Source organism: Vulpes vulpes, chromosome 16 (genome assembly GCF_048418805.1).
Source record: "Vulpes vulpes isolate BD-2025 chromosome 16, VulVul3, whole genome shotgun sequence".
Taxonomy (NCBI): Eukaryota; Metazoa; Chordata; class Mammalia; order Carnivora; family Canidae; genus Vulpes; species Vulpes vulpes.
Window position 1 is genome coordinate 51770030 of NC_132795.1, and position 26492 is coordinate 51796521.

The 26492-nt window shown below is 52.1% G+C and overlaps 1 protein-coding gene across 3 annotated transcripts in view; it reads left to right on the forward strand.

Annotated features, from left to right (window-relative positions):
* Positions 1-18935, forward strand: part of SHISAL1 (shisa like 1) — a 130416-nt gene extending 111481 nt beyond the window's left edge. For all 3 annotated transcript variants that reach the window (XM_026017287.2, XM_072742495.1, XM_026017288.2), the window contains exon 5: positions 13504-18935. In XM_026017287.2, the coding sequence (XP_025873072.1) occupies position 13504 (1 nt within the window). In that variant the 3' untranslated portion in view covers positions 13505-18935. The remainder of the gene's footprint in view (positions 1-13503) is intronic.
* The last annotated feature ends 7557 nt before the right edge of the window (positions 18936-26492 follow it).

A 26492-nucleotide genomic window follows, 5' to 3' on the forward strand; every position in this document is an offset into this window, starting at 1 on the left:
GGAAAGGAGGCACCCCGGGCAGCTGTAGGGTCTGATGTGAGTGATGACCTGTATTGCTACAGGTAGAAAGGACACCACTGGCGGAGAGATGGAGCAGGGGTGGCAAGCACGGCACAGTGGGGCCTATTGTCGCTGGCTGCAGCGTGACAGGAGAGGACCTCTAAAGGTTGAGCGTGCATCCTGAGGCTGGGGCGGGTCCCAGGTGGTCGGGAGCCAGAGGTGCAGGACAGACAAGTGTGTGCCAGGTGGGCAGCCAGAAGCCGCAGGAGGGAGGGTGTGCTCGGGACGTATTACCCATCATATATAGCCTTCTCCCTGGCTCTGGGGCCAGCCAGGAAAGCCAAGACTAGGGTGTGTGTGTGTGTGTGTGTGTGTGTGTGTGTGTGTGTGTGCGTGTGTGTGTGTGTGTGTGTGAGGATGTAGCCTGTGTAGGTAGCAGGTGTGTGGGCGTGTGTAGCATGTGCTGTGTGTTGTTGTGGGGCATGTATGCGTGTGTGCATGGGTAGTGCACATATATGCTTTGGGCCTCGTGTATGATACATATGTAGTATTGTGTGTGTAGTGTGTGTGTGCATGAATGTGTGTGTTATGTGCACACTCACATGATTGGGTTTGACCCTGGCTCCAGCCTCGGCCCCTCCCGCCACCTCTGTCCCAACCAGAAGGCAAAGGAAGGGCATGGGGCATGGGCTGGGGTATTGAGGCAGCCCAGGGGTGCAGTACATGAAAACAGGGTCAGGTCAGCGGCCCCCAGGAGGGAGCACAGAGATTTGGACAGGGCTGGGGCCAGGGGACCAGGACCCATGGATGGTCGAGGGCAAAGTATAAACAGCCCCAGAGCTTGGAGGTGCATTAATTCATAAGGATTTACAAAAGAGGGACCAAAGCCTGGGCTCCCGGCCAGGGCTGGGTACACGGAATGGATCTGACCCCATCTCTTCCCATGAGACCCGCATCTATGCCTGCTCACCTCACTGGGTTCCCCACTCCGGCTCCCTGGTGAGCTCCTACTCATCCCTCAAAACCCTGCTTAGGCTGCTCTTTCCCCTCAAGCCTCCTGCCCTCCTCCAGAGGGGTCCCCTTCTTTCTCCCCACTCCCATCACAGCCAGGCCCACATGGTCCGTTACCATATCTGTGCCCACTGGCTGGGGTGCAGCCAGGGACAGTCCCCTACAGATCCCCATGCCTGGAACAGAGCCCTGGGCCGGGAGTCATGGCTGCTTGTTCCTCCTCCCCCCACTGGCTTGTGGTTTCACCCCAGGCAGCCTTGTCCCCCGCCCCCCCCCCCCCAGGCTCTGCTTCTTCCTTGTGCGACCTGATGCTTCTACAGTATCTTCCAACTTAAAACCCCTCTGACCTTCTCTCTGGCTAGTGGAGGCGCTGATCGGGCCTGGAATGGATGTGGGAAGCACTTGAAAAATTCCTAACAGGAGGCTAAGGCGGAGTCTTTACTTTTGTGGAGCATGAGGAGGTGGGACCGCCATGGAGGCCGCAGAGGATGCGCCTCCAGGACTTTGTGGCATTTAATGCAAAACTCCAATCTCTCGTGAAAGCACTGGCATCAAATATTTACCAAAGCAGCATTAAACATTAACCTTCAGGATGGAGATTTTTTTTTTTTTAAAGATTTTATTTATTTATGCATGAGAGACAGAGAAAGAGAGAGGCAGGCTCCATGCAGGGAGCCTGACATGGGACTTGATCCCCGGTCTCCAGGATCCCACCCTGGGCTGAAGGCGGCGCTAAACCACTGAGCCACACGGGCTGCCCAGGTTGGAGATGTTTAAAGACCCCAAGCGCCCCCAGGAAATGTCCCAAAGTCAGGAGGGCGAACTGCCGGGAGGAAGGCTGCGCGCGGGGCCTGGATAATGAAGCATCCCCGTGCTCCCCGGGGACCCTCGCCACCCCCCATCCCCCGGAGCGGCCCCTAGCCCGTGTCTGTGGGGCACCGGCCCCGTCCGCCTCCTGGGCCACCAGCCCTCCCAGGCCCCCCAGCGCCACTGAGGCAGAGAGAGCCGGTGCCTTCGTGCATCAGAAGGAAGGTAGGGGTGCAGGAGTGTCGGGAGAGGAGGGGGTGAAGCAGGGGCAGCACCCTCGAGACTGGCTGTGGGATGGTAAGGAAGAGGGGGGGGCCTGGACCCAGCCGCTGGGATATACTGATGGGATTTTCTGAGATGGGAACCCAGAGGCAGGGGTGGCTTCGGGTACCAGCTGCATGGGACGCCTTAAGTTAGAGATGCCCGTGAGCATCAAGGATGACGTTAGGGCCACAGACACGTCGAGGAGGATCTTAGACGATGGCCCAGGCTGCAGCCCAGCTTGGACTTAGCCGAGGGTGCTGGTCATGGAATCTGAGGGGCTGGGGTCTCCTGGGGGGGGGAAGGGTGAAGTGTGTGGGTGCTGTTGGGGGGGGGGAGGGAAGGGGACAGGTGACGCAGTGGTGAGAGGGGCAGCCCGAAGCCCGGAGTCACGGGGTTCAGGGGCTGAAAGAGAGGAGCAGGGGGCAGCCGAAGGGATGTGGGGGCCTGGCCTCGGATGCCAGGACCAGATGCCCTGCCCTTTGCCCACAATGCACACCCCCCGTGTCCCCATCCTGCCCCCCAATGTCGTCCGTGTGCTCCTTGAAACACAGACACAGCGTCTTGTCTGTGGAAGCCGACACCGCAGCATTGTCCTTCCCTCCGCCCTCCGTCTGGCCTCTCCGTTCCCCGGGATGACAGCCGTCTTCTTTCCGAGGGAAGGAAAGTGAGGTCTCACATTAAATTCTTTCGAATGACACAGCGTCCTACACAACACCAAATTATTCCAATTCGTCCACAAGAAGATCTTTGTTGGGGCAGCTTCTCAGCTCTCCCGGCGCCCCAGTGAGCAGCAAATACCTGGGTTCCCCGGGGGCACTTTGCAGGGGGAGGGCTGCCCGCCGTGTCACCTGCCACGGGCTGGGTCCACCCAGGCACTCGGAGCCGGGACCCGCGCCCGTGCTCGCCTTCGGCACCCGCCTAAAGCAAGGGAGGACGACGTGAAGCCGGGATCCCGAAGTTCAGGGTGGGTCTTAGGGATGCCTGCTATTCAGGTGTCGGCTCCCTTGGGAGGCTCTAGGGGAGGACCTGCTTCCCTGTGTTTTCCAGTTTCCAGAAGCGTCTGGGTTCTGTGGCTTTGTGGCTCTGCTCTGAGCAGTTTCTGTCCCCACCTTTGCTTGTCTGACTCTGGCCCTGCCGCCGCCCCTCTCTGAAGGACCCTGGTTGTGCCACCAGGCCCGCCTGCAGAATCCGGGACCATCTGCCCGTCTCAGGGTCCCCAGCTCCCACCAGCAGAGTGGCTCCCTTTCCGGGTGTGAGGCCACACTGGCCGCTTCTGGGGCCCGTCGTGCCCGCCCGGGTGTGCACAGGTCAGACTCACAGCGCAGGCCTATGTTCCGCGTTAGGATAGGGCGTCCTGTCAGCCACTTTCCCAAGCGGCCCACTTTGCACCCTCTCTGGCCCTGGGAGTCGTGGGATGTGACGTCCCGCCGCTCGGCTCCTTCCCCAGCCCTCGGGTGGCCAGGCTTTTACATCTCAGTTGGTTCCCGGGGGTGTGCGCAGGGGCAATTCATCGTAGCTTTATGTCACATCATCCCAACGCTTGTGTTGCACAAGCGCACCTCCTCCAGGCAGCCTTCAAAGACCGCCTCCTTCGTGGCTTAAGAGCTCTGCCCTGGCGGCAGGGCGGGGGGGGGGGGGGGGGGGGGAGGCGGGGGGGGGCTGGGGGGGGGGGACGCTGCCGTCACCTCCATGGGACTGCTGTCTTACCCGGCACGGTTCGGTTCCTTTGGGATGCCTGCCCCGTTTGCTCCTTGTAAGGCCTGGATGCTAGAGTCCCCACCTCTCCAGGGGCCGTGGGAATGCGCTGGCAGGCGTGCTGCACACTCCCCGCCCCACGCCTGGTGTAGAGTCAGAGCCTCACAAACTGAGCTCTCATCACTGCTGAGGGGCACGCTGTCTGCAGCTCACCTGGCAATTAGTCATGTTGGGCCTTGTGACTCGTCTGCTCTTGTCAGCCAACTGCCACTGTCAGACTCACTCAGCCTTCGGGAAGCCTGCATTGTGATTCAAATCACCAGGTGCTCCTCTATCTTCCCCAGTGAGGTTGCAGACACCAGCTGGGACGCCCCTCATCCCTCCCCGTGGGCCCCTGGGATCCAGGCCCTCACCTCTCCCCTGAGGGGGCCACCACCCAGCCACCTCCCTGCGCCCAACCCACCAGGCCCCAGCCCTGCCCCAGAGCCACAGCTGCGCACAGGGGCTGGCAGCCCAGACCGCGCTCCCAGGGGACCTGTGACCCCCCCCAGCCCAGCTGAGCCTCAGTGTCCCCATCTGTACATGGGGGGGATAACGTGCCTGCCTCGCAGGGCTGAGAGCTCCGGGAGACCGTGCATGGGAAGTGTGTGCACAGGGGGCCCCGGGTGGCCCAGCAGTTGAGTGTCTGCCTTAGGCTCAGGGCATGATCCCAGGGTCGTGGGATCGAGTCCCACATCGGGCTCATAGTGAGGAGCCTGCTTCTCCCTCTCTCTCTGTGTCTCTCATGAATAAATAAATAAAATCTTAAAAAAAAAAAAAAAAAAGGAAAGTGAGTGCACAGAAGAAACGCCCAGCACATCAGCCCAGACCCCTGCCTCTATTAGAATGAGGAAGCAGCGTCCAGGTCTGCACCTCGAGCCCTAGGATCACGTCCAGGGCCTCTGCCGGGCGGGGGGACTGCTTGGTGGCTGCCACTCTCCAGACTCGCCGCCACCAGGAGCATCTCATGCCGCCCGCTGCGAGCCTCCGAATGGCCTCCTCGTCCTCCCGGCCCTGCTCAGGCCCCCTCTCGCCACCAGCTCCCTGAGAGCTTTCCCCGAGCATCCCCAACCCCAATCCCATCGCCTCTGTCCAAGCCACACCCCCGGGGCCCCAGACACTCACCCCTGATGCAGCGTGCACCTCCTGCTCCTGTTTGGGAGTCCCCACGTGGCTCCCCCACCAGTGGAGAGCCCTCAAGGACAGGGCTCCCACCTGACTCAGGCCTGTGCCCCCAGCACCCGACCCAGGCCCAGCAAAAGATGCCAGCAGTAAGAGCTTCCAGAAGGGCCTCGGAGGAGGCCCTGACATTGGTCCTGAGTGAAAGAGTGCTGGCCCCAAGCCCCAGTTTCTCCGGCCTGCTGGCGATGAGGAGCCAGGCCACCTGCAAAGTGCTTGGGAGCATCATTTCACACCCTCGGTTCCTACACCCCGGGGGGAGCCAAGCAGTCTAGGCAAGTACCTGGGCTTCCTCTGCAAGCTTCCCCTGACTTTCCTCTTCCCTTAGTCCCTGGGGCTTCCTCTGTCTCAGCACTTCCCTGCCTGTGAGGAGCATGGCAGTGAGCAGTGAGCAGGGCTTGGGGGGGGCGGGGTGCAGGGGAGTCCGGAAGGCCTCCCTAAAGAGCCGTCTGCACCCACACCTGAGATTGCTGAGAAAATGAGCTGTGCACAGATGCCTAGGCAGAGGGCACAGCAAGTACAAAGGCCCTGAGGCAGGAGCACCCAGGAATGTTGGAGGCACAGCAAAGAGCCCCATGTGGCTGGTGAGGAAGACAAAAGGACATGGCAGGAGACCATGGCAGAGAAGTATGCGGGGGCAGCATGGAGTCAGTCACCAGAGCTTTGGTGATAAGAAGCCATTAGAGAGTTTCAAGAAGAAAAGATTTAAGATGTATTTTTTTAAATATGTAAAAAATTTTTCTATATATTTAAAAAATATATAAAAAGAGAACTCTGGCTTCTGTGTTGAGAATATACTGTAAGGAGGCGAGGGCAGAGAACTCGGTTAAGAGGATTGAAATCCTTGAGGACGGTGGCTTGGACTGTGGCGGTGATGGTGGGAGTGGTGAGAAGTGGTGAGATTCTGCGTGTGTTTTGAATGGTGAGATGGGCTGAGGGGTTGGACTTTGGCGTGAGAGAAAGCAAGCCAAGGACAGCCAGCTCCCAGTCTTTTGACCTGAGCTACGGGAAGGATGGAGCCACCATCAGCTGAGAGGGGGGTCTTGAAGGGGAATGGATTTAGAAGGTAGCATAGGAGTTCGGTTCGGGCCGTGTCAGGAATGAGCTGCCTGCTAGGCACGCGAGGAGGATATCCCAGAGGTGGCTGGGTGTTTGAGAGACTACAGTTCAGGGAAGAGTCCCCAGCGTGTGGACAGGATTAGAGTCAAATCCCGAGGACAGCTGGGGCAGGGATTGGACAGCAGGACAGCGGGAGGCGTGTGAGGATGGGGCTGCCAGCGCTCCCGGACAGCTGCCTGGGCCTTCCTGGTATCTGCGTCCATCACGAATGGGGAGCCTTTGCTTTGGAAGCAGCGCCCTGCGGGCGGACGTTTCACTGGGCCTAATCTCCACTATTGCCCGCGTCGCTGCGACGAGCGAGCGCGTGCGCGCTTTGCCGTTGTGCACATATTTGGAGGATGACTGTCAAGTTTAGTCGCTGGGTCGGAGGGCACATGCACCCGTAACTTTGCCGCGCGTCAAACTGCCTTCCAAAAATGACCTTGCTTCCCTCCCATGAGCCGTGAAGCAGAGGCTCTCCCCGCCCCACAACCCAGGCGACGCCCGGAGCGCTCAGCCGTCTAGAGCTTTGCCGATGTGACGAGGGCAGGATGTGGAAGCGTCCTGTTGTTCGTGCTCCAGAACGCCATCTCGTTAGGGCTTTGGTTGGCATTGCTCTTATTTTAGACTTTGGATTTGCGATCTGATAGTTTTCCTTCTTGGCAATTGGTCTGTTTAGATTCTCAACTCCTGGATCCTTGGGATAATTTCTCTTTTGTTGGAAATTCACTCATTTCGTCAAGGTTTTCTGATCGAGTCAGACAGAGTTGAGTGGGTAGGGTCCCTCACTCTTCTCTCGCTATTTGTCCAGTTACTTCATTTTACCGAGCACCTGCTCTGTCTGCATCTAGCATCCCTGGGGATGTGGTCGTGCACCAAAAAACCAATGAAAAGTACTACTATTATGTACGGAGGATATTTTTAAAAATACGTATGTCAAACCTGTGTACTGTTAGGATGTTGTACGTGCTAGAGAGAAAAGCAGTATGAGAACGGGGAAGGAGTTCGAGAAAGAGTGTAACTTGGTGGGGTAGCCACAGATGACTTGAAGGCCGTGAGGGAAAAGCCATGTGTTTATCTCAGAGGAGAGATGGGTGCAGGTGGTGCATTAATCTGGGTCTTCTAGAAACACAAAACTAGTGGACAGATGTAGAAGTAGATATTGATACACTGGAAATGCCAATACAGATACGCTGTAGCTGTAGCTATAGACATACTGTGGATATAGACCCGCTGTAGATATTGATACAGGCGTGCTGTAGACATAAACATGCTGTAGATATAGATACAGACGCGCTGTAGTTATTAATACAGGCACGCTGCAGTTATGCTCTGTAGATAGAGATACGTTGCAGTTACAGATATAGACACACGTATAGACACACGTAGATATAGATAGAGACATGCGGTGAATATAGATAGATACACCTTAGATATAGATACGCTGTAGATATAGACATGCTGTAGATATAGATACAGACACACTATAGACATGGACTGCTGTAGATGCATAGACACACTGTACTTATAAATACAGGCACGCTGTAGATAGAGATACGCTGCAGTTACAGATATAGATACGTGTATAGAGACACGTAGATACAGACATGCTACAGATATAGATAGCCTGTAGGTATAGACCTGCTGTAGATAGAGATAGACACACCTTAGATATAGGTACGCTGTAGATATACATATACTATATAGATACAGATATGCTGTAGATATACGTATGCTGTAGATATCAATACAGACACGCCAGAGATATAGACACGCTGTAGATATAAATTCAAGTACGCTGTAGATAGAGATGCACTGTAGATAGAGATACACCGCAGTTACAGATATAGACACGTGTATAGGGACAGGGAGATATAGATATAGACATGCTGTAGATATAGATACAGACATGCCATAGATATAGACGTACTGTAGATACCTGGAAATGCCGTAGATACCTAGAAATGCCATAGATGTCGATATAGACAGCCTCTAGGTATGTAGATATGCTGTAGAGATAGATACTGACACCCCGTAGGTATACGTATGTGTGTATAAAGAGATTTACTGAAGGAGTTGGCTCATGCAGTCTTGGAGGCTGGGCAGTCCCACGATCTGCAGTTGGCAATCAGGAGAGCCAGGACAGCCAGTATGGGCCAAGTCTGAAGGCAGGAGAAGACCGACATCCCAGTCCAAAGACAGCCTGGCAAAGAGGGAATTTTCCCAGAGTCGGTTTGTTCTATTCCGGTTTTCAACGGACCGGGAAGGGCTGTCGGCTTTACACGGTCATCTGATCCAGATGTGAGTCTCCTGCCCAGAAGCACCCTCCCAGACACACTCAGAATCATACAAGACCAGCTCTCTGGCCCCACGCCCATTGGCCCAGTCAAGCTGGCCCATAAAATGAGCCACCAGGGATGGACTGGAGTGAATAAAAGAGAGAAGACAGGGACGTGATCAGAGAAGATGGAGAGGAAGGTTTTGGCTTCCCCTGTGGTGGGATGAGGGCCACTGGGTGTTTTGAGCTGAGCAGGGACATAACTCGGCTGCCCCAGAGCCACTGCAGGAGCCCCGTGGGCTTGGCCTGTGGTGGGAGACAAGGGTGCAGGAAGCAGCGGTTCACAGATGCAGCAGAAGGCAGAGCCAGCAGGGCTCACTGATGGATTGCAGTGGGCTTGGAGAGGAAGAGGGGGGCCGGAGGTGGCCCTGGGGCTCTGATGCGAGCAGCAAGAAGTGAGGTCGGGACAATCGTGGGAAGGTTGACCGGGAGAGAAGATCCGGGTTCTAGTTCTGAGAAGGTTAAGTTTGAGATGGGTGGTAAGTCTCCGACTGGCCACATCAAGCGGACAGTGTTGGAGATCATGTGAGAGCTTGAGGCCAGGGAGTCGTCGACGGAGGGAGCGTCTGGGTCCCTGGGAGGACATGAGCGGGGATGGAGAGGAAAGGAGACAGGCAGATGGGGAGGTTCCCAGAGAGGAGCCTGAGCAGCGGTGGCCAGAGAAACAGGAGGGGAACCCGGAGAGGGTCCGCCGGGTCCCGGAGGCAGGACGAGTGATCCCCTGGGTCAACGGTGCCGAGGGGGCCGAGCCAGAAAGGGACTGAGATCTCACAGCTGGATTTAGTGACACAGGGGCCCTTGGTGACCTTGGCAAGGGCAAATTCTGCACAATCCCTGGAGCCGAAGCCTGTGTGGAAGGACTGAGGGACGGTGGAGAAGCAGAAGGAGAAAACGGAAGCACAGGCCACTGCCACGTGCTCGCCTCCTCCTTCCGCCCCTAGATTCACCAACAGCTAATGTTCCATGGTTTTTCAGAGAACCAGAAATTGGGTTTCTTTCTTCCTTCCTTCCCTTGTTTTTAACTTCATTTCAGTTTTAATTTATCGCTTGCTTTCCTATGCCTTCCTTGAGCTTATCTGGCCGTTTCTAACTTTCTGAGTTGGAGAAGTTAATTCATGTCCTCTTTATGAATATCAGCATTTAAAGCCATACATTTTCCTCTGAGCATTGCCCAAACATCCCACAGATTCCAAGATATGGTATTTTTATTTTTATTATTATCTCCATACTCTGAGATTTTAATTTTTTTTGGCTGTCTCTCGGACTCACAAGTTATTTTAGAGTTTTTAAGCTTCTTGGTGGTAGAGTTTGTTCTGTTGTGCGGTTTTTGTTATAAGTATTTTCAAATTCTAGTGTATCGTGATCAGAGAACGTTATCTGGTTTTTAAATTTTGGAATTCACGTTCTTTGTGGCCTGACAGGCACTTCCTGTGTGTCCTTTTTTTCAAGAACATTTGAATAGGATTCGATTCAAATAGAATTCTGTTTAATGCACACACCTGCACACACACCTGCACACACACCTGCATGCACACACGTGTGCACATGCACACACAGTATGTTATTAATTAGATATTTGGCCAGCTATGTTTTTATTCATGTTTTTGTCAACTTTATCTGTGAAGGACCTAGAATACACGAATACCAGCATGCTCCGTCTTTTTCTTCCTTCATTTCCAGCAGTTCTTGCTCTGCAATGCAGAGGCTATGTTATTTGTTGCACAGACGTTCATTAATTTGAGATCCTCATGATGACTCTCATCCTTGATCCCCACACAACACCCTTCTTTTTCCCATACACTGTTTCTTGCTCTGACTTCAGCTTTATCTAATAAATAGAATTCTCTTCATTTGCATTTGTTTGTTATGTTTCTACCCATCCTTTTATATATATACATATATATATAACTGTGGTAAAAGTCATAACAGGGGCAGCCCAGGTGGCTCAGCAGTTTAGCGCTGACTTCAGTCCAGGGCCTGATCCTGGAGACCCGGGATCGAGTCCTGCATTGGGCTCCCTGCATGGAGCCTGCTTCTTCCTCTGCCTGTGTGTCTGCCTCTCTCTCTCTGTCTCTTTCATGAATAAATAAATAAAATCTTTTAAAAAAATGTCATAACATAAAATTTACCACGGTGACCACCTGAAGTGTAAAGTTCAGTGGCCTTAAGTACATCGCTGCTGTTGTACAACAGTCCAGGGGATGTTTTCATCATCCGTCCACCCTTTTATGTAAAACCTGTGTGACTCATCCCACCTTCAGTAGATTTTGTTTGTAATCTGGACTGAGAGTCTTTTTTTTCTAAGCAAGTGTGTATGGCTCATTAACATTTACGGACATGACAGATACATTTGGTGTTACTTTTGTCATGGTTTGTGATATGCTTTCTGCTTTTAGAGCTTTTGTGGGGGTTGTCAATTTTCACCATATGGTCTCTGTTTTCTTTGTTTTATTTTTTGTGTATATGTCTTCTGACAATTTGCAAAGCTGTGTTTTTAATCCTGTGGTTATCTTTATAATTATACTGTGATATTATGCCCTTAATTCTCTATTTCTTTAGACAGTGTTTATTTTCTCCCTACATATGAAGAATGTCCAAATTAGAATATATCTGTTTTCCTTCCTTCTCTCCCTTCCACCAAATGACTTTAGTCCATTCTATTTTATGATATTTTTTCTGTTTACTGTCCTACCTCTAATTTTACCTAAACCTCTGAAAGATTGAGATCCCTAAATAAAAGCGATGAAGAATAATCTACTTAAATTCCCTCCCTCCTTCTAACCTCTACCATCCTATCTATTGTTATTTACACCAGGCCTCTGCTTTTCTCTCCCAATCTTGCCTAGGATAGTCACAGTCCTTGGATTTGTTTCAGACGGTCATACCATTGAATAGATTCTCACTGCTTGTGCCCTCACCAAACTCAGCCCGTTTGGCCTTGGTTTACCCTAAGTGTGTCCTCTTGTAATTTATATAAGAAGGACTCATGGGGATTGTATTTCAAAAATAGGCTCAAAAAGTGTTTCTGTTGATGTTAAACTTGAAAGATGGTCCATCTGGGTTTTAAGTTCCTGGTTCATTCATTCATTCAGCCAATATTTATGAAGCCCCTGCTATCTATGTGCAGGTTACTGCTCCAGACCCTGGCAACACAGCAGAGAACAAAGCACACACTTTGGCCCTCTTGTAGCTTACTTTCTAGTTGGGGGAGACAAACAGCAAACTAGACCAGGAAGTAAAATCTGTGGTGTCCTGAACAGAGATGGAAGCTATGGAGAAAGATAAAGCAGATGGTGGGGGATCACTGGACCTGCCTTTGTTCTGGGAAAGAGCAGAGAAGGCTCTGTGGAATCCCAGCCCTGAGCCCATGCACACGTTCCTACTGATGCAGAGTGGGGAGGTCGGCTCTGCTTCTGGGATTCTCACCTGCTCTGGAAAGATGGGCTGTGCTGGCTTTGTCAGAGCCCCTCCATCCACTCCCCGCTGCCCCCCCCCACCGCCCCTCCTAATGTGCCCTGCAGCTTGGTTGAAGATGGTTTATCAGTGAAGAGCTATAATGAGATGCTAGTAGCAGAGGTCCAGCTGCACTAATATGGAGATGAACAGTCACTTCCACCAGAGGTGGTGATGCCACCACCAGAACCAGGTTTCTCCCTGCTTGCTACTTCACCTGCATTAGTAAGTGTCTCTCCTTCTCATGCTCTTATCTGGATTCATGTCCCCTTCCTAGTGGACTTGTACTTACACAAGACTGGGTCATGTGACCACCCCATCTGCAAGGAGGTCTGGAAAGGTAAGTATTTGTGACTGAGCAGTTGTCCCTATAATTGGACATAGGACAGGGGACTCACAGTGCCATCTCGACTCTGCCAGTCGAGGCTGTAAGCACCCCATGGGCCAGTGTTTACCCACCTGGCTCTGCTCCATTGGTCTCCTGAGCACATCCCTGTGCTAAGAACACCCTGGTTTCCCTTCCATGGCTTTGTAGGATACGATCAATCCAGTGATGTGATTTCAAGATTCATAATGGTTTTTATTATAATTATGAATGGTATCTGTATCTGTTAATATTTTCTAGGGTTTTTTTAAAGACTTCATTTATTTGAGACACAGAGAGCATGGGGGGCGGGTAAGGGGCAAAGGCAGAGGGAGAAGCAGACTCCCCACTGAGCAGGGAGCCCAGTGCGGGGCTGGATCCCAGGATGCCAGGATCATGACCTGAGCCAAAGGCAGACCCTTATCTGACTCAGCCAACTAAGCACCCTAATATTTTCTGTTTTTTTTTATAGCAAGGGTGACCATATCGTTTAAAATCCAAATCAAAATACTTATTAGCAGGTAAGGGGAACAATATTAAAAATTATGTCAGGACAACAGGTGTTAACTGGAATGACGCAAGCTAAGACACATAATTAGTCGGTAATTGTTGAGATAGATGAACACGGTTGGGTTTTGTAAATTAATCTGATTACCTCCTGGATTGAAGATCGTATCTCTGTATTTGCACTCTGTTCTAATAATTAGCCTGTTGATTCTCTTGGATTTTCTGTGTACATTATCTGCCATTGATTGTAACTCAGTTTCTTCTCTTCCACTCCTAAGATGCTACAGTTTTTTCTTGTCTTATTACATGGGCCACGAGTGCTGGTACAGAATGGAGCCATGGTGGCAGCAGGCTTGCTTATCTTGCTTCCAGTCTTAAAGTCAAGTCGTTCTCAATATCCAGGGGCACCTAGGTGGCTCAATTGGTTAAGCATCTGCCTTCAGCTCAGGTCATAATCCTGGCGTCTTGGAATCCAGCCCCGCATCAGGCTCCCTGCTCAGTGGAGAGGCTGCTTCTCCCTCTCCCTTTTCCCCTTACCCCAGCCTGTGTTCTCTCTTGCTCTCACTCTCACTGTGCTCTCTCAAATAAATAATTTGAGAAGAGGAAAAAAAATGGCTCTCAATATCCAGAAGTCATGCACTCAGGGAAAACCTGGCTTCTCCGGGCACTGAGGCCCAAGAGAAATGTCCTCAGTGAGTCCCCATGGAGGAGACACCATGTGATATTTTGTTTCCTTCTGCTTCCCCAGAAAACCCTTTTGCCGTGCCTCAGGATGGGGGAGGTGAGACCCGAAGCACCCGGCCCAGCCTCCAGGAAGAACAGCTTCAACAGAGATCCCCGGGAGAGCCAAGGTGGCTGCGGCGGTGGCAGAGGAAGAAATGCCACCTGTGCCCACAACCCCCTTCCATGGACTTCCAAGATTAGGAGCAAACTCAGGGGTGGGGGCCAGGAGTTGTAAGGGAGGGGTCTTGAGCCACCCGTCTGCAAGCAATAGTCCCATTCTGGGCTGGTGGCTTCTGAGAGGTGACGCCGTTGTGGACTCAGGATGACCAACACAAAGCTGCTCTGGCTAATTCAAGCCGTAGGGATTAGGCCTGTGCATCGTTCCTGTGGGCCCCTTGTCTCTACTCCGTCCAGTTGTGGCCTGTGGGCCTATCTGTGTCAGGATACCAAATGTGAGTGTATGTGTGCACGTGTGTATGCGTGTGTGTGCGCGCGTGCACGCGTGGGCGTGTGATATGAGGTGTTCTTTTTGTTTGATTGATTGGTTTCTATTGGAGTCCCCCCGAGTCCTCTGATGGGCACAGGTCACCGGTGTTGGGGGCCCTTGCCAGCGTCCCGGTTCAAGCTTCTTGCTGTAGCTGGCAGCTGTGAGCCAGTGAGCCTGGGGCACAGCCCCCCGAGCTCTCAGAGGGCGCTGGGGATTTGAAAATGCTCATGAGGGTTTGTTCTTATGGAATTTGTTCCCATAGCAGTGTCATGAAAGGAGGCCACGCATCTTGGGCCGTCCATGGGGCAGGCACTGGGCTGCGTGTCTTCATGCGCTCCCTCTCTCACCGCCTGGGAGGGGGCTGTGGTGAACCCCCTGCAGAAATGGTTCTGAGCAGGGAAGGTGCCCAGGGTCACACAGCCAGGAGACCAGCCCCTCTGTTTGATCTTAGGGGTATAGAACCCAAAGTCCAAGGTACCCCCAGCACAGTCCCTGGGACATCTCCCCAGTGATTTCTCAGCAGACTGGCCATTGCCATTCTCTGCTGTCACTGCCCTGCAGCTCTCATCCACACGGCGCATTCTGGTTACGCATCTGCTGTGTCAGGCCCCAGGCTGGGCAGTGATGGGGACTAGACCTGAGTCAGGCAGGCCTTGTCCCTGCCCTGCAGGCGGGGGTGGGACAGACAGACAGATCTGTGCTGGACACAGTGATGAGGTTCTGCAGAAGCCCCAGGGGCAAGTGTCTAGAAACCATTCCACTTCAGAGTCCCACACAAACCCGGATGCCTCTAACATCCATTCCCCAGAGCTCCCCCACCCGCCACCCACCCCGCGGGCCTAGGGCATACACATGGAAGGGCATTGTCCGGGAAATGATGTCATGCCAGTGTAGACACACTCATTCCACTGGTGTTAGTAATAACCACGTCTCCCCCCAGCTCTTAGCACGGGGGACCCTGCTCAATAAACGTGTGTCCCTCTGATGGCGTGTTCCTTGCTTAGCCAGACCCAGTGCTCTTGCACACAGACTGCTCTTCAGGCGCAGCAGTGAGCGGCGAGGCTCCTGTTCATGGGGCTGGTTTTCCAGTTGGGGAGAGGACGAGAAGTGAGTCAGGATGCAGCAGTAGTGGTGAGCGCCCCGCTGAGATTTCAGCCAGAACAATCTGTTGCGGAGGGTGTTGAGGTTGCACAGTCTGGGTCTGGGAATGCCTTTCTGAGCAGGTGACCCAGAAGCCCAAATCTGGATGATAAGCAAGAGCCAGCCATGGGCCTGGAAGGCAGGGGAAGAGCATCCCAGCGCAAAGGCCCTGGGGCAGCAGCACACTTGAGTGTTTCAAAGAACCAAAGAAATCCGGGATCCAGGATGGCTGGGACCCAGAGGGAGGACAGAAGGAGTTGAGGGCGGGGGGTCCAGCTCTGGAAGGCCGCACAGACACAACTCCCCATCCTCTGATAAAGGATTTTCCAGGCAACCTGGCTCTCCGACTCCCCGTTTCATGGCCTAGGAAACCAAGACGCAGAGGGGCCCCATTACTTGCGCCCGTTCACCTGCGGCGGACCAAGCCCGCAGCTTTGTGCTTCTCCCCCAGACAGCGGCACCCAAGCACATGGCTCGCAGATGCAAAGGGGGAAGACTTTGTTGGGGTCTTGAGTAGGGATGGGCCTGTCTTCCTTTGCCCAGGCCGCTGTGGGGAGCTATGGGGAGGGGGGCTTGGCAGCCGCCCAGCCCAGGGGGATCAGCTGTCACCTGCATCTGGGGAGCAGAGCCTGGGGAATCCGGAGAACTTGAGGGTTGAAAGCGGGGGGGGGGGGGGGGGTAGAGGGGTACAGGGAGGCACCAGACCCAGATTCTGACATCAGCTCTGCACTAAGAGCCGTGTGACCTCGGGCCAGTCCTGTGCCTTCTCTGTCCTCAGGTTCCCCCTGGGTTAAGAGGAAGGAGTCAGACCAGGTATTTAGGGGGCTTGCACCTCTGTCTTCCTGTGGTCCTGGGTGACGCTCACAGAGCTGCAGCTTGTAGGACTCAGCATCCGGCCCCTGCCAGCACTCTCACCAGGGAGACCAGTAAACCCTATGGGGCTCGGGATGGAACATCCTGTTTGTGTGGGGGCCTCCCACGTGTGGCTCAGCAGACAGACGGGGCCAGCTGAGGGGTGAGATGGGGCACCAGGTGTGAGAGCCCTGAGTGCAGGGCACGTGTGCACAGGGCCATCCCCCCCATGTCAAGGGCCCCTCAAAACCCTGCAGGAGCCCAGCAAAAACCCATCCCACCCTACTGTGACAGGCCCCCGTGCCAGTCGGTAGAGTGTCCCTGCGAATAAGACACGGGGTCGTGACAAGTTCAAGTAGAGATTTACAGAGTTAGTGTTTCCTAGTGACTCCCAAACCCGGTTTTTCAAGCTGCCTGTTTACTTCTTACTGTGAGCTTCTGGCTATCACCACGTAATATGTAAAAATAACAATAGTAATAGTACAAAAAAAGAGAAATAAATAGCAGAGGAAGAAGAAGACAGCATACCTTACTGGGGGGTTTGTCCCGCCGGGCGGTCTGTGTCCTAACCCGTCAGTAAGCACCCCCTCCCACTGGGAATGGCCTGGCGTTGACGGGCAGCTCAACGCTTTAACTCTCACCTGCATCTGGTGTGATTGGTGTGGTTCGGAATCGACCTAGAACCAGTACCCGGTGCACCCTCAGGCCCTCCACCCTCACCTTAACATCCGCAGTTGTCCTGAGCCTCAAGGAGCCACCCAGGGGAGCATTGACACCGACCGGGACCAGTTTGAAACAGGCCTTAATGGAAAACACACGCACATTGCACGCACACAGGCAACCATGCACACGTGTGCAACGCAGGGGGATCCAGTCCCTCTGGCAGTCCCTGATCCTTTAGAAGGAGCAGGTGGGCAGCTAGCTAGGGTGGGTGGTGCTCCTCTTCATCTCCCAGAACACACGGCTCAGGCACGTGGAGCCCCGGGCCAGAAGGAAGGGCTGGGGCAGGTTGGCGGTGATGGGGTCCAGGACAACACAGTCAGGAGTGGGGGTGACAGATTGCGAGGGGACACTTCCCGGCTTGCCATCCAATCCGAAGCTCTCCTGAGATCGTTTCAGTCACAACGAGGCCGTGTGCGTGGCCGTGCCTGGCACTGTTCCCACCACCCTGAGGCCCCCCCAGACCCTTGTCCACACCGGGTAGGGATCCTGGCCCTGGGCCGTCCCTCCCGCCCGGGGCCCGGTCTGCCCGCTCAGCTGACACCCCATCCACTGTGTCTCCTGGAGTCTCTGCTGTAAAAAGGGACGAGTTTCCCAGAGTCGCAGGCGTCCAAAAAGTATTTTAGTGGTTTACGCAGCTCCCTCTACAATCCAGATTCATGTCACAGCCCCAAGTAGAGTTACTGGGGGGCATTTCTGGTCAGTGCTCATCACGGGAGATGTCCGTGCCCCGCCCTGTCCGCCCCTGTCGTCTGCTATGGGAACCCGAAGGCTGGGATAATAGGAGTGATCTGCGGAAATTCTTGAGCTTACCGCTTATCTGGTCCCCAGGAAACATTTGTAAGGTCAAGGGGGCAGCCACTCCCCCCGTCCCCCTCCAGGGATGGTGACACCATGCTCACTGCCACCTGTGGCCTCGGAGCCCATCCCCAGGCTGGGGCGATGCCCTTTACCCTCCAGATCGCAGACACCGCTCACCCGCGGTGTGACCAACGCCGCACGGGGCTCCCCCGCCTGCCTCGCGGCACAAACCGCCCCAGATGGCAGTCCAGTGAACGCAGATGTGGTTGCTGAGCAGTCAGGCGCGCGAGAGAGAACATCCTAGCAAAGCTATTCGTTCATGCATGCGTTCATTCATCTGTCCAACTAATATTCTCCAGCTCTGAACCCAGTGCGCCTCTGCGAGCACTTGCTGCCAATCACGGGGGTGTCCAGGGACGCACCGTGTCCGTAGGAGAGGCTGTGATCACCTGAGAAGTGACTCGCGGTGCCTAACAGATCGAACACCCAGATCCACAGAGCAAATAGGCAACACTTCCCTATCCCCTCCCTGATAGTGACCTTGGAGGTGGCACTGTCCCCAGCTCTCAAATTCCCGGTACCAGACCCCACCAGATAGTTGGTGCTAGATAGATGCTTGGTGAGTGAGCCGCTTTGACCCGTAGTCACACTGTACCGCCCCCCAAAACTCCTACCTTTACATTAAAACCCCGATGTATTTGCCCTTCACACAGTGAAATGCAGGGCCCCCCCAGGAGGCACCACTGGCAATGCCGTCATAGAAATGGTAATGGGCTCCCAGGAACCCCGTTTCTTTGGACTGCAGTGGGAGCAGCATCCCCTGGGTCTGTGCAGCGGGGTGCCCTGTGAATGGCCCCCACACCACCCTCCGAAACGTGTAGGAGCCCACAGCAGTCAGACGAACCCGGGTCAGGGGGATAGCTGGGGCTCGTGATTGCAAGTCGCGGGTGGCACTGCCACCGCGGGCCCCCAGTGGGACCAAACTGGTGACCTGAGAGAAACTGGCCTGGGTTCCCGCGTGTGTTCTCTCCGTCTCTCCCCCATTCTGTATGTTTACGCTGGTGGGATGCGTCCCAGGTCAGCAAGCAGCCTGGGTGATGTGCAATAACCGGTGGGGCGCCGGCAGAGAGGGGCTCAGTCTCCGTAACAAGGCAGGATGCCTCCCCCCGGGCTGGCATGTCCACCTTGGGGTCCGCCACATGAGGGCACACAGGTGAGGGTGGGCCCGAGCACATCCCTTCTCCTGTGCACCCCGACTTCCCGTGGGCAGGCACAGGGTCTCCCTGAGAGCTGATAACTGGGAAAACCAAAAACCAATAATATTCCTGATAATAATAATAATGTAATAATAATGATGTATTTTACACTGACTGTGCTACGCTGCTTTTGTCTTTATATACAGTAGTTTTTATAAAGATGTCCTTAGGTTTTAATAAAGGAGTGTCTTGTCAACTGTTCCCTGTGTGAAAACTTGCTTTAATGCGTCCAAACGCACTGGAGGAAACCTGCCCTAATGGTCAGTCGCGCTCAGCCTGGAAGGCCGGCACAGGAGGGCCTGAGGCCCTCCCCTGGGGGCTGAGGAGTCGTCCAGGGTGGCGCTCGGGGTCCAGCCCCAAGGGCAGATAGGAGGCCGGACGGGGACCAGGAGCTGTGAGCACGCAGGCAGGCCGGCCGGGGACAATTGTCTGGCGTGGTGGCCTGCTGCTTTGTTACCTCAGTTAACCCTGGGCCTGGGCTGGGGCAACGGAGGGCCGCCCTTCCCAGGGTGGGGGGTATAGTCTCATACCTGGCTTGGAAAGTGGCCCTACATGATGGAGTGCCATCCCGCGGGTTCTCAGAGGAGGGCCAGGCCCCTGCTCTCCAGGAGCGACAGACACGCTTATTGGGCAAATGGGGGCTTTGTGCCTCCGATACCTGCCGCCCCTGGGGGCCACGTCGGACCCTCTTCCCGCCAGGTCTCAGCCCTACCAACAATTTGGCTGGAACAGTGTGGCTCTACAGATGCTAGGACCATGTCCAGTTCAAGTCAAAGCTCCAGTCTCAAACACCATTCAGAGCTCTGCCTCCTACCCTTTCCCTGCTCCCCAGGGTGGCCAGGGTCTGGGCTGGAGCAGAGTTAAGGGACCAGAAAAGGGGGTGGGAGGGAGCTGGTTTCATGTCACTGTTTTTGCTGCTGCGGGCACGTTCTGCGGGCATGTTCTTGGGGTGCATTGAGGCTTCTTTGGGAGAACCCTGTGGGGTCTCCACCTGCCCCTCTTCCCAGCAAGGAGGACCAGGCCAGGATGCAGCCATTTGTGCATGTGCACCCACACCCACACACGGGACTTGTGGTCTTCCAATGGCAAACCAGCCCACAGCCTCACTGTTGAGGCCCCCTGCTCCCAGGCAGCCACCTAGTCCCCCCTGGAAGCTTCCTGCCCCCTGCAGAGCTAGGTGAGAAGGCCCCCTGTCTCCGACCTCTCCTTCCTCAGCCCCTGGCCCTCCCATCCTCTCTGCCCCTGGCTGGGGGCTCAGGCAGGGCTGCAGGTCCACTGGCTAAGCAGACCAAGTAGGAAGGAAATGCCAATGCCTCACTCCCTACAGGCCCCCCACATCTTTGTGACTGGTCATCTCAAAATACCATCCCTAGACACACACACACACACACATGTGCGCACACACACACACACACACACACTCATGTACCTTCCCTGCTTGGCTCTAGAGCGGGGATAGGATAACCTCTCTGAATGAAGACTGTCCTCCTGGAAAGCTGCCCTCTGCCTCCCAGTTGTCTCTTCTGCTGGGAGCAGGGTAACCACAGGCGAAGGGACAGAGGTTGGCCTCAGATTCCCTCAGGGCCTCGGGTGCCCAGTCTGGACTCCATTGGTCAATGGAGTGCCATGGGCAGGCTTGGAACAAAGAGGAGATGTCTCCAGTTGCCCATACCAGAAATTAAAAAGAAGTCGCCTCTACATATTCAAAAAATATATAAAAGATAATGAACTTAGGAAAAATCGTATCCAAACACCTGAAAATTGAAAAGAAATGGATAATTTTCTTTAAAGCATTACAAGTTCCCAAAACCAACACTAGAAAATAGAACTCTAAAGAGCCCTATAATTATTCGATAAATTGAATCCATAAGCAGTGGGAAATTATTCCCACTAAGAAAACTCCAGGCCCTGCAAATTTCAACCAAACCTACAAGGAAGAAAGCAAGCCCATCTTATGCAAGCTCTTCTGGAGAACCGGAGGGGAAAAATAAGTATACAAGAGTATGAAATGGCCTCAATTCATTTTGTGGGGGCCAGAGGAACCCTGATACCCAAACCTGGCAAAGTCATCAACACAGATGCAAAAATCCCAATCAAAATGCACCACAGGGCATCAAGCATGACCTGATCAGCTATATCCCAGAAATGTCAGGTTGGTTGAACATCAGACTATAATAGCTATGATCCACAGCATCAGCAGCATAAAGAGAAAAAAAATGTATGATCACTTCAATAGACACAGAAAAAAAAAAAAAACAAATGTCAACATCGGGTCAATTTTAAAAATGCTGGGGCACAAAGGACATCCTTGAACCAGATAGCAGCTACCCATGACAAATGTACAGAAAACACCTTATGGATGCTGAAGCTTAAAATCTTGAAAGCTTTCCTTTCAGATCAGGAACGAGCCCCTGACACCTGTTCTCAGCTCTTGTGTCCAACAGTGTATAAGGACTCCCAGCAGTACTGTGAGGCAGGGACAAGGAATCAAAGGATTGTGAGGATTAAAACAGAAGAAATTAAAATGCCACTTTTCAAAATGTTATGATTGTAGAGGTAGGAAATCCAAAATAATCTAATTTAAATTAAACCCAATGGCCAAGCATGTTATATATAATTCAAACAAAATCTGATGTGGTTTGCTGAGAACACTCTATTGTACATCTCACTCAGGGGCCTAGGAATGTTCTGTCCTGTTCATCATTGTCTCACCCCAAAAGCCTCCAGGATCACCACGACCAGGAAGGACTAGACTGTGAGGGTAACTCATCAGCTCTTCAACACTTCAGGCTGGAGATAATAAGTGTCACTTCTGCTCACATTTCATTGGTTGGAACCAGTCACACGGCCCCACCTAACTGCCAGGAAGCTAAGAAGAGTAGTCTTCCTGTGGGCCCCAAAATATTCAAGTCATGCTTTGTCCCACATCCAGGGCACACTCATACCCCCTCAAGAGAGACAACCCAACTGCCATGGTCACTGAATCCAGCTTGAAATCTCTGCTCTTGGAGCAAGTGACCAGCACAGTGCTCTCCAGAGGGGCCGTGCCCACTTACTCTTGCTCTGGGTGCCTACAAACTGAAAGAGACATTCCCTGCCTCTTATACTGACCCTATATTCAATGATGGAACAGGGTTGTGACAAGTGCAATGAACACTTCCACGTGGAGACAATGGAGACCCATGGCCATCTCTGCTCTGTAGAATCTACCTGGGGCCAAGGCCCCTACCTTGGGGTGGCCAAGCTTTCTTCATTAGGCTTCACCCAAGAAAGTATCTTGTCATTATCCCTGGCCCTTGACTATGTCCTGCCATCTGGCTCCTTGGCCACACCTTGAAATGGACATGAGAGAGTATGCACTTTGGGGGCCATGTAATTCTCAGCTGCTCTCTGCCCCCAGAAGACTGGGGACCAGTGAGCAGTCAACAGTCAAATATTTCCTTTTAAAGATTTTATTTATTTATTCAGGAGAGACACAGAGAGAGAGAGAGGCAGAGACACGGCAGAGGGAGAAGAAAGCTCCCTGCGGGGAGCCCGATGTGGGACTCTATCCCAAGACCCCGGGGTCACGCCCTGAGCCGAAGGCAGACGCTCAACCACTAACCCCCAGCTGCCCATATCTGGATCTTTTTAATCTGCATTTTGCCCTGAGATAGTTCAAGCCTTTGTTGTTCAAACACTTCCTAAATCCCTTATCAAGTTATTTTTGGCTTTCCAATCTTGCTAAGCCCCAGATTTCTGGAATTTCTCTCTTCTCTTTATTTCTGCTCACAAATAGCCACTTCTTTCCTGAGCTCACTTCTTTCTTGCTACATCCTGTTGAGTGTCATCAACAGCCAAGACACACGTCTGCTCTCCTGCTCTCTCCCCTCTCGTTGTAGTGTTGCAAGTTCAACAGGCTGTAGGTTCATGCAGACTGATTTAAGTGACTGTGTCACCATCCACAACCTGATCCCCACCCCTCAGATCCAGTGTTTCCATGGCACCTGCCACCAGCTGCAAAGCTAATGCTGTCTCTTTTAGCTTTTTGATGTCTTAACACTGATGTAAGTCAGGACAGGATAAGATAAGGCTATATGGAAGTCAGAATAAAGGGCTATCCATCCCTCGTGCACATGTGATGTAATCAGACCATGTTGCAGGGAAGCTCCACTCCACATAGTGACTCAGGGATCCAACCACTTCCATCTTGTATCTCTATGGTTTTTATTCGGAGCTTTCTGGATATGAATGCACTGGGAAGGAATAGAGAGATGAAGAAGCATTCTTTTTTTTTTCCTTCAAGATTTTATTTATTTGACACAGAGAGAGAGAGAACACAAGCAGAGGAGCAGCAGGCAGAGGGAGAGGGAGAAGCAGACTCCCAGCTGAGCAGGGAGCCTAATGTGGAGCTCAATCCCAGGACTTCAGAATCATGACCTGAGCCAAAGGCAGACATTTAACCAACTGAGCCACCCAAGTGCTCCGAGATGAAGAAGCATTCTTGGTGACCTCATCCCAGTGTTATGTACTGTCTTCCTAAAGCCCTCCATATGCAAACATCCTGTAAAGACACTATGATCAAAACAATATGCTGCTGGCTTGAGAATAGACAAATAGATTAGAATACAGAAATAGAAGTGAGTGTATAGGCTACTTAATATAACAAAAGTAGTGTTTCAATACAGTGAGAAATTATTAATTAATATATAGTTATTATCACTGTTTGACTAAGCCATAGTATTTACGAGTGACACTGACTAGCTACCCATCCTGAGGAAAATAAAAGTGGAGCCCGAGTTTAGACATATGTGAAAACCAACTTCCTATTAGAGACTGAAATAAAACAATAACAATTCAGCAAGAAATTCTCAATGTAGGAAAGTCCCTACCCAGGACCGGACACCTGGTAAAGCTAAAGAAGAAGCGATTAATAAAACAAAAAAAATTATTTTTTTTGGCAAAAGACAACACAGAGTTAAAATGTAAACAAGAGATTTAATCATGGAGAACACATACAAGGCTTATATTTAATTTATAGACATTACGGACAAATCCACAGAGAGGGAATAAACAACCCAAATTCTAGAAAAAGATAAAAGGACACCAAGATGCAATTCACAGAACTGATCCAAATGGCAACAAACATATGAAAAGAGCTTCAGACACACAGACATGGGGCAGGGGAGCAAAGTGAAATAAAGGGTTGCCATTGCACCCCCATCAGACTGGCAAAAAATAAATCTATAAATCTGTCATCGGGAGCCCTGAGAAAAGAGGGTGCTGTCATGCGCTGATGCTAGAAAGGGAACCACCCTCACCTTTGTTGGAAGCAATCTGAAAATATCTATTAAATTAAAAAGCCATACCCCATTTGACCCAGCGTGGCTAGAATGGAATTCCACATGGGAAAAGGAACAAAATGATGCTCATCAACAGGGGACAGACTCCGTGGCACGCCGCTAAGTGATAGACCATCCAGTCTCCAAGGGGGAAAAAAAAGCACGCATTTTTTTATTTATCGTAAAATCTACTAACATAAAGGACGTGTGGCACAGTTTACAAGTAATAAAATATACGACACTCTGGGTGATCAATTTTATACAGTCTAATAATTCTCAGAGAGTGCTTTTGCTGATTTTTGCCAAAGTCTTGTACCTGGCGCCCACTGATGGTTGCAACCAACGAGCAAGCGTAATTCCAACGGGAACGTTCACTGATGGCTCCATTTTCATGAAAGAGGAAGAAGGAAGTGAGGCCGAGACGTGTTGAGACTTCACTCTCTTGTCCATGGCGTGAATGCCCTCTTTGTCCAGTTAAATAAGCTTTCAAGTCCTTTGGGGAATGTTTCTCCATTTGTGTGTGTGTGTGTGTGTGTGTGTGTGTGTGTGTGTGCTATTCCCAACACAAGAGATACAAACCTGACACACTTTGATGTTGATTCACATTATCGATGTTAGTGTTTCTTAAGTGCTAGACGACCAACAAGACAATAAATCAAGCCCTAATTCGTAATGCGTGGCAATTTCCGTGATGTGCACCCTCTCACCACGGCCACCTGTGAACAACCTGTGTGACGTGTCCGATCACAGCTTGGAGAGAGACACACAAGAGCATGCTGTTGTATTATATGACGATAGATGCTCATAACCTGAGCATTAGTGCTAGTAAAATAATTAGGAAGTGATCGTTTTATCATCTTTGTTTTTTAATAGAATGTATTTAATATATAGTTTTTGGAATTTCATTTTTTTTTACCGACTCCATTTAATAACCGGCTCACAAAATTCCTGAAAAATTAACAATAGACTCTCACGAGGCGGTATGTGTTGGCTCCAGCACACCCCTGGGAATGGCTGACTACCATGGAGTGGCCACGCAGTAGAATTTTATGCAAGTATTCACAAGAATGAATTGGAGTTCCACAGAGGATTTGGAGAGATTTTTGCAAAGAATTCCCAAATAAAAGCAAAATACAGACAAGAGAGTATAATATCGATCCCATTTTTGCAGCACGATGACCGCCCCCAACGAAAGCTGCGTACCTGCGTGTGTACACCTTAATTGGTGGTTGCACAAGTACTTCCGAAGAATAAGGCGACGTGGTTTGAGGACATAGGGTGTGATGTGTAGGAGAGAGGGAAAGGAGCCAAGCAAAATAGGAAAACAGAACAAAAAGACTGCCAATAAAACAAATTGCACATATGCTAACACATTCTGGCATTTATGCATAATATATGCACGTATGTGTTCATGTCATTAAAGTACACTTTAAACCAGGTCCTCGGTGGGACGGTTGTTAGGTTATTCATCATTGCGTAACAACCTGCCCCCAGAAATGTAGTAGCTTAAAAAGCCAATAACATTCACTGTGACAATTCCCCAGGCTCAGAGTGTGGGTTTTCTGGGGCATTGGGAAGGCTGGGGGGTTACGCACGGTCCCCCCACCCTGACCCAAGGCTGGCCACAAGCTGTCTGCACGTGGTTGCCTCCACGTGGCTGCTCGGGCATCCTCACGGCATGGTGACCGGGTGCAGAGGAGGAGTGGGGGGTGCAGAAGAAAGTCCAGGAAAATTATACGGGGATTTGCAGGGCTTGCAAGGGCTTCGATTTGCATTTCAGGTGAAATGTGCGATTTTGCAAGGTTTTGACCAAAAGAGTGACTAATTCTGGCTTCCTGTTTTGTTTTGTTTAAGATTTTATTTATTTAGGGGGCACCGGGGTGGCTCAGTGGTTGACTGTCTGCCTTCAGCTCAGGACGTGATCCCGGGATCGAGCCTGCATCAGGTTCCCACAGGACTCTGCTTCTCCCTCTGCCTGTGTCTCTGCCTCTCTCTGTGTCTGTCATGAATAAATAAATGAAATCTTTTTAAAAATCTTTTTTTTAAGAAAAATATTTTATTTCTTTATGTTTTAAGCAAACTCTACGCCCCAGTATGGGGCTCAGACTCACAACCGGCAAGGTCAGGAGTCCACACTCGACCGACTTAGCCAGGCAGGTGCCCCCTGCTTCCTGTTTGTAAAGGGTTATTGAGCCCCGTGCTGAGGACAGATGGCCGGGCGTCAGGATGGGGCTGCGGGCGGCGTGGAGAGCCTGGGAGGCAGACAACACGACCTCCTAATGATCGCACAGGGGCTGTGAGACGGGCGCAGGGACTTGGCCCGAGCAAGAAAGGCGGCGAGGCTGCGGGACCTCAGTGGGACGTCAGCGGTGGACATGTTGAGCTTGGGAAGAGGCGGCTCACATCCCAAAGGAGCATCACGGAAGCATCTGGAAAA